The sequence below is a fragment of the Podarcis erhardii genome, assembly GCF_964252035.2.
Source record: "Podarcis erhardii genome assembly, chromosome: 13".
NCBI classification, from domain to species: domain Eukaryota; kingdom Metazoa; phylum Chordata; class Lepidosauria; order Squamata; family Lacertidae; genus Podarcis; species Podarcis erhardii.
In genome coordinates this window covers 13,165,492-13,182,582 of record NC_138502.1, presented here as the reverse complement: position 1 = coordinate 13,182,582, position 17,091 = coordinate 13,165,492, and the positions used below count along the sequence as shown (strand labels likewise).

The 17,091-nt window shown below is 46.2% G+C and overlaps 1 protein-coding gene across 1 annotated transcript; it reads right to left on the bottom strand.

Annotated features, from left to right (window-relative positions):
* Positions 1 to 639: 639 nt before the first annotated feature.
* Positions 640 to 8,598, bottom strand: LOC309326496 (cardiotrophin-1-like; the record flags this gene model as incomplete). Its single annotated transcript, XM_081835299.1, is given in 4 exon segments — positions 640 to 1,101; positions 1,838 to 1,870; positions 1,873 to 2,021; positions 8,397 to 8,598. Coding segments are annotated over 4 exon segments (831 nt in total). The 5' UTR covers positions 8,584 to 8,598.
* Positions 8,599 to 17,091: the final 8,493 nt, after the last annotated feature.

Genomic DNA, 17,091 nt, shown 5'->3' with positions numbered 1-17,091 from the left:
CCTCCGCTCTGCACCTTTAACAACTGTGATGGGAATAACTGCAGTAGGTTCATGCTTCTCCCATTAGCAATCTACAGGGCCTACAGGTTTTCTTTACCTGTTGAATTTCTAAATGCGCCACACAGAGGATAAGAAAAGGCACATAGGCTATATTGGCTTTCCACTGCCTTTGAGCATCATGTTTCTTAGTGTTCAGTGTTACAGGGAGGGGGAAAATTGGAACCAGATACCCTGCTCCCCTCGAGAACCTCTTCCATATTGAGAGGCCAAAGTTGCTCTCACAAAATCGCCATCTCTCTAGTCTCACAATGAACAAAGGCATTAAGGCCCTGCCAAAAGGCAGAAGAGCCAATGCTGCTCCTCTGCAAACATTTTCTCCTTTCATATTCTGGATTTATTTTTTTTTAAGACAAGAAGGACAAGAATGAGAATATGGAGATAGGCAAGATGGAGGCAGTTCAGCATTGCTTTGCTGGGGCAGCTACATGAGAAAAGCATTCCTCACAAGGGAAGGGCGTTTCATTCCTTCAGCCTTCCCGTGGGCAGAGAGAAAAAGTTTACTACTCTCCTGACTTCCCCTCACCAACACAAAAACAGAAGCCAACTGGGATGGTACAAACAACACCACACAATTTCCCCTCAGAGCGAGGGGACAGGGTATCTGTCAGCCAGGAGGGACAGGTCCTTTACGCAACGGAGGACCCAATCCCGGTAGAGATGGCAAACGCGGTAGCCGGAAAATTTCATGAAAAAGGAGCTGCCAAGTCCCGGCGGCTCAGCCGGCGTCGCCGGAGCAGGTACGAGGCCCATGGAGGCCATGATGGATGCAAGGTGGTTCGACAGACCAAGGCACTGCAGGCGCGACAACGTGAGCTGGTGGTGCAGGTCACTGGCATCGGAGTTCATCACCTCCTGTTGGCTTTTGACGGCAGACAGGAAGTCTGGCAAATTGGAGAAGGCTGTGAAGTTCTGCTGCAGGCGTTCGACGTCGCTAAGGTCCAGCCAGGCGCTGGGGGGAAGGGATGGCGACGGCAGGCCTGGGAAGGGCTCGACGGGAGGGTTGAAACCGGCATTTGTGAAGGGTTCGTCCTGAATAGACATCTGAGAAATGAAAAGACACGCAGGACGGTCAGAGCTCTTAAGCCTTGACGTTCGGGTTCCTGGATTCTGTACCCCACCCTTTCTCTAAGGTACCGGCAGATGAGACAATCGCATTTTGTCTTCACAAACACCCTTTTGTAACGTTGTTGTTTGGCTGAGATATTCCGAGGCTAGGCCAAGGTGACTCGCTGAGCTACAGGGAAATCGCAAACCAGGAGATGATCTAAGGAGGTGGGGATGGGGGAAGAGGAGACAATTCAAACACAACGTGCCTCTGATCACGGGCCAAGTTACTGCAGCTTGGCTGTCCGCACCTGCGTCAGCCCCTGTCCTGTGCTCAGAGTTAAGGCAAACCAGTATCATTTTACACACAAGGCTAGTCAGATCGGAGGAGAGCCAGTGCGGCCTCATGTTTAGAGCGTCAGACTAGGACCTGGGAGATCAGGTTTCAAATCCTCGCTGGGATTCAGGAAAAAGGCTGGCTGTCTTTCCATGCATAGCTGGCTTTATTGTAGCCACATTTTTGCACCAAGGGATCTCAAAGTGACTTACACAAGCTCATGGGGTGACCTGGGGCCAGCCACTGCCCCTTAGCCTAACCTACCTCTCACAGGGTTGGTGAAAAACGTGAGATATAAAAGCAATCAATCAATATTGAAGTAAAAGGACATGGCTGTCTTAGGCTCATTAATTTCAGTGCTTAGCTGAACACACACACACACACACACACACACACACACACACACTCCAAGAATATGTTCATTTCTCTCTCAGGTTCTCAGGACTCACATAGTCTGCTAGCAGCTGTTTTGCGCCAGCCTGCATGTTGATGGCCAGGTTGTATGCATTTTTGATCCCGAGTGCGATTTCTTGCTGGGAGAGAGATGGTGGTGATGACGAAAGGTGGTTTGGCAAGTCCACTGTAGACAAAAAGCAAGTAGAAAGTTAAGATGGTGCGTTGGGCAAGCTCACAGCCCATAGTAAACCTCAAGGTGGGCCTCTGCAGATGCTTGTGAGGGGAGAGGGCTGGAAAAGACGAAAGAGGCAAACTGGTTTCCCCCAGAGTGTAACCCCCAACAGACACAGGCAAGGTCCCAAAGAACCATGCAACGAGCAGCGTGCACCCAGGGAACCTTTGGGGTTTTCTAGAAAGTAGCAATGACACCTCTCACACCTTATTTATTACCTGTACATATACACATCCCAATTTTCCTCCAAGGAGCCTTCCTCCCTTTATGCTACCTGTGAGGTAGGTTAGACTAAGAGACAGCAACTGGCCCAAAGTTACCTAGAGAGCTTCACCTCTGAGGGGGGACCTCCAGGTCTTGGAGTCCAACACTCTAAACAATGGCTCCCTATTCTATACTGGCATGCTAAATCACTTTGGGAGAGGGCAAATAGGGCAGTGTGTATGTGTTCAGAGTCACAACTCCCCACTACTGGAAATGCCTGAAGTTGGCTGGGATCCAAAAAACTACAACTCCCCATATTGGAAACCCCCCCCCCCCCCCGCTCAGCGCTCAGGAGTCAAATGGAACTGAAAACAGTCTTAAATATAATATTTATGGGCCACTTAGTTAGGAAGCTCTCAAGACAACTTTCAAAACCACAGAACAAAACCCAACAAAATCATAAATATATGGCTTTTGTGTTCGCCTCTAAAAGATCAGACAGAGAATGTTTTTAAAAACTCGAGTACGCCAAGCATAGTTATATCTGCAAAAAAGTGCAAAACTTCTAGAACGTTGCAATATCCCCCTTTTAAAACATTGCTATGGATATGTGGTGGGCCAGATTCCCCCATAATTCCTGGATTTAGTAAAAGTAAGAATTAATCAAGGTGCGATTAAACTTTGCCAAACACAGAAACACCTGGATTTTGTTATGCAGAGCTAGCTGGATGGGCCATTAGCAGGAGACAAAAGCCAGTACTATAATGACCCATCAAGGAAACCCATCAAGGAAGGCAAGATTGCAGGCAAAGGGGAGCGGGGGGGGGGGGTGGCCTTCTTGTTGGGTGCTTGTGGGCAGAGGCAAATGCCAGGTTTAGGGTTTCAACTTTGAATGATGGAGGTCCTTCGAGTGGGTTGGCAGCAAGAAGGAGGAGAAGGAGGGGCTGGGAATGACAGGCTGGAACTAAGAGGCACAGAGGACAGACTTTTTGCTGTCCTTTGACTCCAATGCTGCCCTTAAGGGGGAGGCCAGACCCTCACAGGATGTGAATGCTCTGTAATCCCTCCATGTAGGTACAGGTTGAATATATGTGTAATAAATCCATACATCATAAAGACATCACAGTCTCTGCCATGCCCAGTTTCTGAAAGAAACATGAGCAAGCGTCTGGAACCCTGGGAATCTCACACTGCTGGGAAATGGGGTGTGTGGCATGTTCTTCTACTTTGGTGATCACTCCTAGCCGAGTAAGATTGTCTTCCATGAATACAGTTTTAACAGTGAGTCCTTAAGTGACTATGGAGGCCAATTCTGGAACCAGTATATTGAAGAGTGAAGAGCTTTCCCATTAAACTGCATTTCACTTAGGCACACCAGCAGTCTTCACAGCTGATGGAATGAATGGACCTGCAGTTTTGTATTTTGGAGTCTGTACCTAAGGGCGAAACCTTTTAGCTGACCTACTTTGCAAGGGTACTTTAAGGGCAAGTGATATGCAAATTGATTTTTAAGTACTGTATACATACACACACAAATACAAATACACAAAGAAGAGACTTAAACAAAAATAGCACTCCCATATCAGATTTCTGACCCAGGTTACCAGAGGCAAAGTCCACATCACTTTCCTCTGAGTGGGAAAACCACAGCATCAACTTATCTACACACATCACAGACAGCTCAAGGGCTTCCTGCCTGTCCTTATCAGGCACACTCCACCCTTCTCACTGAGACAATTTGTATGCACAGATTATTAACAGCACATCAGAAGCATTCTAATCCTTCTACGAATTTCCTCAATTAAACGATTTTCGTCAACCAAGCAATTTGGTCTCCCCACCCTCTCATGCAGCAATCACAGACATCTTGGGTAAGGGCAGAGTAGCTCTGTGGGTAGAGCGTCTGCTTTGCATACAGAAGGTCAAAGGTTCAACCTGGTATCTCCAGGTAGGGCTTGCAAAAGCTCCTGTCTGAAACCTGGGGGAAGGACAGGTGCCAGTCAGAGTAGATGAAGGAAGCAGTGTCCTGTGTTTCTATCTCGGAAGAAGCTGAGAGGTGGGGAGGACAACCCAGGAGTTATGTGTGGGAAGGAACTGCAGGGAACCCCACAGAGAAGCTCCCTGGAAATAGAGGAGGGTGTGACGGTTTATGCAAGGCGACCAATTTCTAGAAGACATTTCGCAGTCCACAGGAGGGCAATAGCTTTTATTTCCAGACATTTCAAAATGCATTTTAATTCCTGGCATTGTGGGGCTGGTCCCAAAAGAGTGTGCAAGCTTTAGAGTTCCCCAGAGCTCTTCATCAGGCTAGGTGCTAAGCCTTGTGGGGGCAGAGGAGGAGAGAGAAGCTGAATTGGCGTCGAAGCCATAAAGTCTGAGCGTAGGAAGAGGCAGCAGACTTAATTAGTTACGAGGCTCTTTCTGGGTGCTAGTTTCAGGTTACACATAGGGATGAAGAAATGGTGGGATGGGCGATTCCCCCAGTTTTGAAAAGGGGGAAAAAAAATACACCGAACAATTATTACCCAGGTCTACCTGCTGCCTTAAGCAAAGCAGCAACTTCCCAGGGTCTTGGGTTTCCAAGTTAGAAAAAGGAAACGAAGATGTCTAAAAGGCTGAAGCATTTTCTCTATGAGGGCCGGATGGAGAGTTTGGGGGCCTGGGGCTCGTGTGGTGTAGTGGTTAGAGCTTTGGACTATGACCTGGCAGACCTGGGTTTCAATCCCCATTCTGGGTGATCTTGGGCCAAATCACTCGCTCTCGGCCTAAGCTACCTCACAGGGTTGTTTTGAGGATGAAACAGGCAGGATGAGAACTATGTATGTCCCTTTGAACTCCTAGGAGGATTCAAGAAACAGATGAAAGGACAAAATAAAATTGCTTGGGTGAGGTGAGTTGCAGAGGCTTAAGCTTTTTAAATAAGCCTCTGCTATGTCTCTCTTTTTCCCATTAACTAAATGGAACCTCTTGTGTTCAGGGATAATAATAATCAGATGCTAGGATTGTGCAAAAGAACAGGGAGGGCAAATTATTTCCTGCTGTGCTTGGGGGCTTCCTGGGGATATTTGGTTGGCTGCTATTGCTAAACAGAATACTAGACAATATGGCATTGGGGGCTGTGCACATACCGGTACCTAACATTTAAAGCACATTATATGCACCAAAGTATCTGTAGTCCGGGACAAGGGTGGCGCTGTGGGTTAAACCACAGAGTCTAGGACTTGCTGATCAGAAGGTCGGTGGTTCGAATCCCTGCGATGGGGTGAGCTCCCGTTGCTCAGTCCCTGCTCCTGCCAACTTAGCAGTTCGAAAGCACGTCAAAGTGCAAATAGATAAGTAGGTAGCACTTCGGCAGGAAGGTAAACGGCGTTTCTGTGTGCTGCTCTGGTTTGCCAGAAGCGGATTAGTCATGCTGGCCACATGACACGGAAGCTGTACGCCGGCTCCCTCGGCCAGTAAAGTGAGATGAGCGCTGCAACCCCAGAGTCGGTCACGACTGGACCTAATGGTCAGGGGTCCCTTTACCTTTTTATCTGTAGTCCACCCTCGCAGAGCTACCATTCCCAGTACCCTTAACAAACTACCATTCTAGGGAATCTTTTGTCAGGTGTTTGACATGTAGCATGGCCTGTATGCAGTCTTGGAAGTCAAGAGAGATCTTTGCCATCCGCAGCTGTGATCCTTCAAGGGGGGGAATGCCAAGAATAGCACCCAGCCATCTTAAGTGCAAAGCACACACTGGCACTCCATGGCCAGGCATAGCAGTCCCCCAAGAAGAAGCGAAATTTCCTTCTGGTGAATGTTTAACTTTGGCCTCAGGTACTGCAGGGGAGATATGTGCAAAGATTTATCTCTCATTCATTGCTCTCCAGGAAGGCAGGGAAGGAGAAAAGGAAATTGCTCAGGTTTTACAATTCTGGCTTGGACAGGAAAGATTAGAAAGGGAAAGTGGAGAGTGGAATCAGCTTAACCATTTACCACCTAGTATGGAAAGAGTTGAGCAAATGGGTTGCCCGTCCCAACCACCCAGCAGCCTGCCCTCTGCTACCAACTTTTGACAGTTGACATAAGAGATACCGTACATCTGAAGTACAGTACAGTGGTACCTCGGGTTAAGTACTTAATTCGTTCTGGAGGTCCGTTCTTAACCTGAAACTCTTCTGAACCTGAAGCACCACTTTAGCTAATGGGGCCTCCTGCTGCCACTGCACTGCCAGAGCACGATTTCTGTTCTCATCCTGAAGCAAAGTTCTTAACCTGAGCTAATATTTCTTGGTTAGCGGAGTCTGTAACCTGAAGCGTATGTAACCTGAAGCGTATGTAACCCGAGGTACCACTGTATTACTTAACCATGTTTTATGAGCTTCTTCCCCATAATGAACATCAAGAACATGTCTGCACAACTTGGGAATTTGGTCAAGTGAATGCAGCCGCTCGGCTGTCAGTCTAAACCTGGCAGAGGGGGAAACAAGCCTTTAAAATGGTGTTCGAGTTAACACCACCCTTTTTGTGGTATAACTTATGGCAGGTTGCTGGTCCACATGGAACCATGTCAGGATCCTGCTTAAGTCCCCACTCTCTAGTCCCATCCCAGAACCTCTCCCCTCCATAGCTGTTAACTTTCCCCCTTTTTAAAGCGAACTTCCCTTATTCTGAATAGGATTCCTCGCAAGAAAAAGGAAAAGTTGACAGCTATGCTCCCCTTGCCTTTTCAGGGCTTATGTTGGTGGGCTCAGCTGGCTGGGTCCTGCTCCACTGAGTTGAGTGGGATTAGGGTCTCTGGCTGGTGTAAGCCCTAGAAAGGGGTTTCCAGGGGTGTGGCACAGGCAGGACCCAAAAAGAGGACTTAGGCCAGATCCTAAACCCAGCCAGCTCAGCGTTTTGACTTGTGAACCTGGCATAAATTAAGCCAGCAAAAACACCATTTAAAGATTTGTGCTCCTTCTGCCGGCTAAGCCAGCAGTAGCCCCGTTCCAGAACAGAGTTTGGATTTGGCATATTTACCCTGAGTTAATTTTCCACCAGCTTCTTCTGTAGAGCATACTGCTAATGGGAAAATCTGAACCAAAGACTTGTCTTATTCATAGCATCCAGATGCTCTAGACTCATTCATGCAGATGCCAAGATGTTTTAACTTGTGTACACTGCGCAAGTTCAAACAAAAGTTGGCCCTGATGATTCTCCCTGATAAAAACTTCCTTTCTCTTACCAGCCTGGGTCAGCTGAAGCCAAGGCAGAACTACCATTCGATTATTACTTTTATTACACAAAAAGTCACAGAATTCTTAACTACATTAGATTAACTGCTTTTCAGGCAGGCTTCTTCCGCATTTAAGACCTGTGAGACAGGTATAGTAGTTCATTTTCTCTCTCTCAAATGGGCTCACGGGAGAGATTTACCAGCTGAATCCCTGCCCGTTAAACAGCTGTTAAAAGGCACAGAGGACCTGGTTTTAAAAACAAGGGAAAAGCCTGCCTCACAAGAGGATAGCTGAAGTTAGGTTATAATAATAATAAAACTCCAGACAATTAAAAAAAAGTAAATCAGGAGGGGACAGTCAATTTTTCCTACCCACTCCTGCTCCTAGGAGCTCCTGCAGGAGTGCTTCCCTCATCCCAACTCGGGATTCCCCATTTCCTTTTTGCCAGTGTTTTTTTTTCTGGGGGTACGCAGAACATTTTGCGAATCTTTGTACAGTACTTTTGCACATTACCTGTATTTATTTTTCCCAACCTGAACTATAAAATGGTGATTTTCTGGAGTCAAAATGAGAGTACACCTAAGCATTTTTTAAGAAAAAAAGAGCTCCTTTTTTGCCAACTTATCAGGACAAACAACACCAGCCTGATAGGCAGATAAAAGCTTTAAAAAGAATATGGCAATGATCCTTCCATAACGTCTCCAATCGAAGCTGCCTTTAAGGGGGGCAACTCTCTGCATCTCTTCCCCCATCGCTGTCTGACTTCTATTTGCAAACTTTGCAAACTTCCAGAGCAAGAACTCGATCGAGCCATTCTCCTTTTTGCTGCGGGTGGGAGAAGGGATTTACAGGACTTGCGGAAAGATTTACCTCTACACGCACCCCCCCCCCTTTCCCAAGTTTCCTGGCAATTTCCCCCTACCTGAAAGCACCTCCATTCTTGCACCAGCGCCTTTGGAGCCTCGGATCACCTCCACTTGTTGCACCTTCGTCGCGGCGCGCTTCTTATAGGACTCGGGTTTCCTCCCCCCACCCCCCCGCGCCGCCTCCCTCGTCCTATCCCGGGATCGCAGGCGACTCGCGGATTCCAGGAGGCTGAGATCACACATGCCTCCGTTCCCGGAACAAGGAATCTAATCTCCTCTCCCTTTTCTCTCCCCCCCCCCCACCTCCACGAAACTTGGCGCTGACCAGCCGCTCGTCCGCGGGGGTAACTGGGCGCGGGCAGATCAAGGGGCAGGCGAGAGGGCACGGCCCGCGGGCCGCATGCCTCTCTCCGCCCCCTTCTCCTTGGGATACCGATGAATGGCCGTCCACTTGCCCCAGGGCCAAAAGTCAGCTCGTGGGACTTAAAGGAGCCGCGGTTACATTTTTGGATTTTGGGGCTAGGGTGGGAAGATCAGAGAGAGGAAGCTGAAGACCCTTGTGATTTAATTCAACTCCATCCAAATATTTCTGTCTTCAAGGATTTTCCAGAGCCAATCCAAACATGAAAAGCAGCCAAGTTAAAAAACCGGTGCATTAAATGATTACAAAACAGCAGGTCAGTAAAGAGAGGGGAAAAAAGACCACAACATAGGAGAAGCTGAATTATGAAGAGTTCGGAGAACTGGAAATCATGGATTCATTTTATTTAGGAAAGATCCATACAGGGGTGGAATTCAGCCCCCCCCCCCGGGATTTTAAAGTGTGGGTCCATTTTACGTCGTTATTATAATATTGGGGGTCTCAGAATTAAGTGTTATTTTTAAAAAAACAAACAAATTTGTTTAAAATTAGCAGAAAACAATTTTGGGACCTATGCAATTTCTTCTTTTGGGCCATCCCATCCCCGAGTATCCAGAGTGCTTCTTCTGACACCTCTTGAAGCTGATCCAATAATAAAAATAGATTTTTTTAAAAAAAAAATGTTTTTTTGTTTTTGGAAAATATAACAGAAAAATAAACTTAAATGTGGCTGAAACCTTTAGCGGTTTCAATGAATTGCCTTAAGCTGTGCAGCGTGAGCCTATTTACTTAAAAGTGAGACCCACTATGTTCCAGGGAACTGACTTCCAAGTACAGTTGAAATGGACAGCTTTTGATCACTGCATATTTTATCCTTCAGTATCTCCAAAGAGCAGCTGGATATGTGACTGTAATTGCTTGATCTATGAATTAGTTAAAATATAAATGATTAGTTAAATAATTATTCATTATCAAAACTGGTTTGGGAGCATTATGCATTGGAAGGACTACAAAAAGTACTTAGACCAAACCTTGACATGCTTCACTCACAAGTTCCCGAAAGGTCAGTCCTGCCCAATTAAGAAGAATGCTGTGTAATTTAAGTAAGAAAGCTCAGACACACTGTTACAGCCCGGTTTGGCGGTAGTGGTGGAACCGGATAGCGAACTTTCAACAACAGCCTTGCTGTGTGTGCCAAAGCTGATCAGGACAGAGACTGTACAGCAGGGGATCTTTTATTTGCCAAAAAAAGGGGGGTGCAAGGATACCAGGATAAACAACCAGACCAAAATAGAAAAGAAAAGCAAGTTCAAAGTTTTACAGTGGTACCTTGGTTCTCAAACGCCTTGGTTTTCAAGCGCTTTGGTTCTCAAACTCCAAAAGTGTCCTGGTTTTTGGACACTTTTTGGAAGCCGAACATCCTATGTGGCTGTCGGCTATTGTTTCTGGGGCATCTGCACCAATCAGAAGCTGTACCTTGGGTTTTGAACATTTTGGAAGTCAAATGGACTTCTTCTGGAACAGATTTAAGTTCGGCGCTTTTCTTTTTGCTATTTAATTTGTGTTTGTTTTGGAGGCATTTTCAATTAATTTGTTTTTGTGACTGTCTGGAACCCAGTTCAGCTACTGATTGATTGATTGTGTGACTGTGGAAATGGATAAAAGCACCCCATCCAAACAATGACTATCATCAGTGCAGGTAAGAAAAAAATAATACAGTAATTTTAATTTTATCATCTACAATACTGTCTTATTTATTTTACAGTACAGTACGTTGATTATCGCTTTCATTTTGTGGATCAATGGTCTCGTTAGATAGTAAAATTCATGTTAAATTGCTGTTTTAGGGTTTTTTTAAAAAGTCTGGAACGGATTAATTAATTTTACATTACTTTCTATGGGAAAGTGCGCCTTGGTTTTGGAATGCTTTGGTTTTGGAACGGACTTCTGGAACGGATTAAGTTGAGGACCAAGGTACCACTGTATTTGCTAATCAAATGTTACCGCAAAGGATGTTTTCCCCCTTGTGCAGAGAAACCCTGGAAATGGGGAATAGAAGTTGGGCTGAAAAAATTATCCTATCTACGCAGACCAACCCTTGAGTCAGGACTGTCCCTGGACAATAGGGACACTTGGTGAGTCTGTAATCAAGGGGATGGGCAACTCCTCTTTGGCGAAATGTTAAAACATTTGGTACTTACTAGGTTAGAGGAAAGGTTGAGGTGTAAACAATTAGGCATTGGGGTGAGAAAGTCGATCGTAGCCCACTGACAATGTTCTGTTTCCACTGTGCCAGTTGCTGGGAATGCTTTCAGGCTTGCCATGGGTTGCCTACTGTAAGAAGAGGGTGCCATTGGCCTGGTCCAACAGGCTCTTATGCTCTTTAATGGCATGGCTGATCCACACCATTCTATCTATTCCATATCTCATAAATTGATTTTCTTATTATGTGCTTCAGGAACCTTCTATGAACTTTGACTTTGTCATACAGTACCATGAATATGTGTGCCATCCATATCTGTTATCATATCCTTCTAAATCTAGTAAGTCTGTATTTTCCAACAATATCCAATCCCTCAGCCGGCAAAGGCAGGACGCCTCATAATATAATTTCAAGTCTGGTAGGGAGAATCCACCTCTTTCTTTCATATCTGTGAGAAGTTTATATTTAATTATTGGTTCCCCCCTGCCAGATAAATCTTGATAATGCTTTTTGCCAATCCTTAAAGTGTCCCACCCCACTGATCACTGGGTTTGTTTGAAATAAGAACAACATCTTAGGTAGCACATTCATCTTTACAGCAGATATTCTTCCCCAAAATGCTAATTTCATCCTTCTCCACATGGCTGATACACTGTGGCACCTAGGCTGACCACTGTCGGGGAGAGAATGCCAGGCCAGCAGGATTCCTTGGCGTATCACAGCATGATCATTCTTGTGTGGTTTCGTCAAAACTGTCAGTTGTTTGAGCGAGAACTCTGTGTCACCAGGAAGTTTGCACCCACACTGACACTCACAATACACACTATGATAAAAAAAAGTTTATAAACCTAGACACGTACATCAAAGTAGTTAATGATAATGCACAAAGTCATAAAATAGTAAAAGATTATAAAATTAAAATCAATAAGGAATTTACTTTTACGGAAAGTCAAGTCAAGGGCGGGGGGGGGGGGGAACCCAAAAGCCTAGATGGCTTATCGTAAAATAATACCGGAAGATTTGTTTAGAAAGGAATGTTTTCTTTTTTTCCTTTTCCTTTTTTAAAGCCAATTCTCATGGTCACCATTCTGAAAATCTCACGTTGGGGTGCTGGACACATGGGCACAGTTACCACACATATGATGTAAGGAATGAAGTACGATACTCACCCAGACCCTACGACCCACATCCTTTCAGGGGGTGGGATGAGGGAGCAGGAATGGATAGGTGCAGATTTTTGCAGGAACAAATGAACATAATTTGTTTAAGATGCATATGTGGTGTTGGCAAATGTAAGCTTTTGGGTTACACAGAACTCTTCGCCACAAAGATTTTTCTTTTTAAACGGAGTGTGCTATACATGCTTAAAGAGTTGACTATTCTGTCCTTGTTCAACAGGTGCAGAGTGACTTTAGCCTTGTGCTTGCTAGTCTTTCTTGTTTGTCTCGCTGGAACCCCACCCACCCACCAACAAACCCTGGGATCTATAGTTTCTTAAGGGTGCTGAGAGTTGGAAGGAACCATGAGGTTCCTCTAGTCCAACCCCCTGCAATGCAGGAATCTTTTGTCCATTGTGGGGCTTGAACCCACAACCCTGAGATTAAGAATCTCATGCTGTGCCAACTGAGCTATTCAGAGCTATTTGTTAGGAGACCCTTCTTCACAGAGGTTCAATTTCCAGCAATTCCCTGAACAAACTACAGTTCCCGGGAAATTTGTTACTATTTGAAAATTGATGGGGCAATTTCCCCAGCATAATGTTATAGATCAGGGCAGGGAGAGCAACCTTTTCCACTCCGAGGGCCTCAGTCCCCTCTGGGAAAACCTCCTGAGGGCCACACCTACAGCACTAGATGCAAATGTTCCCTTTGTATGGGCAAGGCAGTTTCTTTCTTTTTTTAAATTTTTTTATTCAAAATTATAACAAGACATATTTTCCAAAAACATATCATCCTTGTCCCCCCCCCATTTTTCTCCCTCCCCCCCTACATAACCCCCCCCCCGGCTTCCCTCAGTTCCAGTCCTTGGTTTCTCTAAGAATGCTGTTTTCTGCATGTTACAAAGTTGTATAGATCCTCAAACTATTTAGCTGATTATTATCAATAAAAAGTTTGTGAATGTTTATTCAAAACCTGCCAAGGAGTCCAGTTCACTTTGTTGCGTCTTCAGATACTTTGTAAAGGGTTCCCATTCATCTTTAAAGTCACAGCTATTCCCGTAGCTTATATGTCAGTTTTGCCAGTTCTGCATAGTCCATCAATTTTTCTTGCCATGATTTTTCAGCTGGGGTTTCTTCAGTCTTCCATCCTTGTGCTACCAAAACTCTCGTGGCCGTTGTCGCATACATGAAGATGTTTTTCAACTTTTTTGGCAGGTCTTTCCCTAAAATCCCCAACAAAAAGGGCAGGGCAGTTTCTACACACACACTCCTTCTTCCCAGGTGAGCAGGAGGAATCATCATCTGAATGCAAGGACACATTCCAGCTAGGCAAAAACACACGGGATTCGAATCCAGGCCACGGAGGAGGATGTGGCCTCGGGAGAGATCTGTGGGCCAGACAGAGAAGCTTGAGGGGTTTCCTTTGTCCCTCAGGCCTCACCCCATCCATGACACAGAGGGAATTGGGGAGTAGAGAAGCCTAGCTGCAGAGCGAGGGCAACTGAGCCTTGTCTTCAGCTCTGGGAGGCCAAGAGTGATGCTGGGTTGCAACATTATGTGGTCAAGCTGCGAACGATAATCCATCTTGTTGGGCTACCCGAGGAATTTTGCTGGTTACTTTCCTTAAGGAAGCAGGCTGGCCGGCTGGGGTTTCCCCTGTCGTTTTCCTAAGGAAATGACAATGTTATCTGAACTCAAGGAGACAAGGGGGTCGCAGTGGGAAAGGCGCAGAAACACGATCCTCATGTTCCCTTCCACAGTCCCTTTGCACAGAATGTGCATTTATTCATGTTGATTGCACTTTTCAAAACCATCTCCCTCTTCTTCCCAAGAGCTTGAGGGTAGTGTACCTTTTCACAAGCACCTCCATGGTGGTCAAGAGGGGGCCTTGTTGGTAGTGGCACCCCTCCTGTCCCCAGGGAGGATTTTGGGTGCTTTTTACAAAGCAAATCCTTTACATGACTGCACAGAAGTAAGCCCCATAGGATCGCAGCCCAATTCTTCCAAGGTTTTTACAGCTTTTTGGGTTTTTTAAAAATTACTGGATTGTGCTTTTTTTACAAAATAATTCTGTGAACTGACCAGGTTGGTGGGCGGTACGAAAGTGCAATCCATCAATCAGATTTAGAACTTTTTAGGGCTTCTAAGCCAGTCATAGTTTTTACTAGCTGTTCCTTATTTTTTTATATATGTATTCAGTATGATTTATCGGTTGTTTCTTGCTGTTTCACTGGTTTTTATTGTTTGATTTATATTGGTTTTTATCCTAAGAGGATAACAAGAGGTTAAGCTGCCCTGAGAGTGCCTGTGTGCTGAAGGTTTGCAGGACACACCCTTAATATTAAGTACATCATAGAATCATAATATTGTAGAGTTGGAAGAGACCCAAGGGTCGTGTAGCCCAGCCCCTGCAATGCAGGAATCTCAACTAGATCATACGTGACAGATGTTCAAAAACCTCCAAGGAAGGAGCGTCCACAACCTCCCAAGGGAGTCTGTTCGACTCTTGAACAGCTCTTACTGTCAGAAAGTTCTTCCTGATTCTGAGTCGGAATCTCCTTTCTTGTAACTTGAAGGTTCGAGTCCTACCCTCCAGAGCAGGAGAAAACAAGCTTGTTCCATCTTCCATGTGACAGCCATCTAGATATTTGAAGATGGCTATCAGATCTCCTCTATCACTTCTTTTCCAAACAAAACATACCCTGCTCCTCTCAACAGTTCTTCATAAGGCATGGTTTCCAGACCCTCGATCATCTTGGTCGCCCGCCTCTGCACACGATCCAGCTTGTCAACATCCCTCTTCCATGGTGGTGTCCGGAATTGGACACAGTATTCCAGTTGTGGCATGGAGGCTGCCCCTCATATGTAGACTGAGTACAACAAAAGGCTTGGCTGCCCATTTCCTCCTGAGGTGAGGGGAAGTGGCATAGCTGATAAGCCTGGCAGGACAGTTTACCCCTTCATGCATTAATTAGACTCAAGAATGCTGGTTATAGGATGCTAGTTACCCTACAAATAAGATACTGCCCTAATAACCTTAGTCTGCCCAGCCGCGGAGCAAGCCAATTGGGTGCCTGGGGCAGCACGCGTGCCCTGCACCCAGAGGTGGGGCCAGCCACCCATGGGGCGGGGTGAACCGGGGCAGGACACTCCGCGGGGCTGCCGAGGAGTCTCGCTGCCTCCTCCCACTTAGCCGCCCTACAGCTGAGGGGGAGGCGGTGGGCAGACCATTTGGGGCAGCGCGGAGCCTGTGGGCGCCCAAGCCACCGCATCACTCCCAGCAGAGATGCATGGCTCGGGTGCATTGCAGGCTCCAAAGTGAGTGCCGCCCGCCATTTTGTCATCCCCCTCAGTGGTGACACCCAGGGCGGTCCTCACCCACCGCACCCCCCTTCCTCCGCTCCTGAGTCTGCCCTCAGGCAGCCCCCACTGACCTACCTATTTTGTTGTTTTTTTAAAAAAAACTTACAATCAGCCCTGTTTAGGGAAGCTTTTAATGTTTGATGTATTACAGTATTTTAATATTTTTTTGGAAGCCACCCAGAGTGGCTGGGGAAGCCCAGTCAGAAGGGCGGGGTATAAATAAATTTATTATTATTATTATTATTATTATTATTATTATTATTATTATTAGTTGAAAGGGTGACACAGCATGTCAGCTTCCCCATCCTTAGTCTCAGTGTTGCTCTTGTACAACTCAATATGGAGGAAGAGAGGGAGGAAACTGCAATTAGTTGACTCCGCCTCTCATTGGCTCTGGCTCCACCTACTGTTGGCCTCCCAGCTTTCTGCCCCACCAGTCCCAACCACCACTGCCTGCCCTATAACCCACCCCCCAACCTAGCCTGCTGCCTTCAGATGACCCTGCCCCATTGATTCCAAAGTGAGAGCTGGCTGCCGGTGCGGTTGGCTTTTGTACACCTTGTCTGTCATCTTAGGCAGCAGAGAGTGTCTTGGGGCCAAGCTTGCCTGCAGGGCTCTTATAGAAATCTATACAGTGCTTTTTTCTGGGGGTACGCGTACCCTTAAACATTTTGTGAATCTAAGTTTCACCTCATTGAGAGGCAGTATTTCAATATGAGTAGGAAAATGAGAGTACCCCTGAACATTTTTTTCTTTTAGAAAAAGCACTATATACATACATACACACACACCTTTTCCAATTGCTCAAGGAACCACAGAATGTTTAAAATGAAACCCCCGCAAATAAAATAAAAACAGCTTCCATGAAATCCAAACTCTGGGGACTGTAGCCATGGGGGGGGGGGGAATGGGGGCCTATTCACAACTCTAAGCACCCTGGACCAACGATGGATTTCTTTGAGCAAACGATGGATTTCTTTGAGCAAAGCCACGAGGGTCTAAAGTGGCATGACGCCGCTTTAAATGCACAGTGTAAACATGGGGTGGGGGTGGGGCTTAGTGAAAGAATGCAGGTCCTATTGAAAGAGCATTAAATCCTCCTCGGCCTAAAATTATCTAAGTGTACCACTGGGTCCCGAAGCACGTGGGCCTCCCCCCCTTGGCCTTGCAAAGGCCGGGCTGAGGTAATGGCGACCCCAAAAAACGCCTCTGACTCACCACAAGGATCTGAGCGCCGTGTGGGAACATGGCTGAGCTTCTCAAGTCCAATCCCCAGAAAGCAGCTTTCAGAGATTAACTGGTTCTGTCTCATAGGCTTTGAAAAGCGTGGGGGGGATGGCATGGGAAAAGAAAATAGACAGTGGAGAAAAACACATGGTACAGTAATTGTAAAAAAATGTTTAAAAAAATAATATTGTAAAAACAGCTGCTTTTTTTGACAGAAGCTTGCCGCTTTCTTCCCTCCCTGCCCCACCCCACTGAGGAGGAAGATCTCTTGAGCATGTGCAGAGTGTTAGATTCCTCTCACAGCTGAATGACTGCTGCCAGCCCACCCTTCTGTCATAGGTTTTGGGTTTTGGGTCGCCACACAATTTCCGGCACAGGCTCTGTAGTTCTAATAGGCATGTGCCAGGCAGGCATGCAACAGGTGCAGCTCCTCTTGAA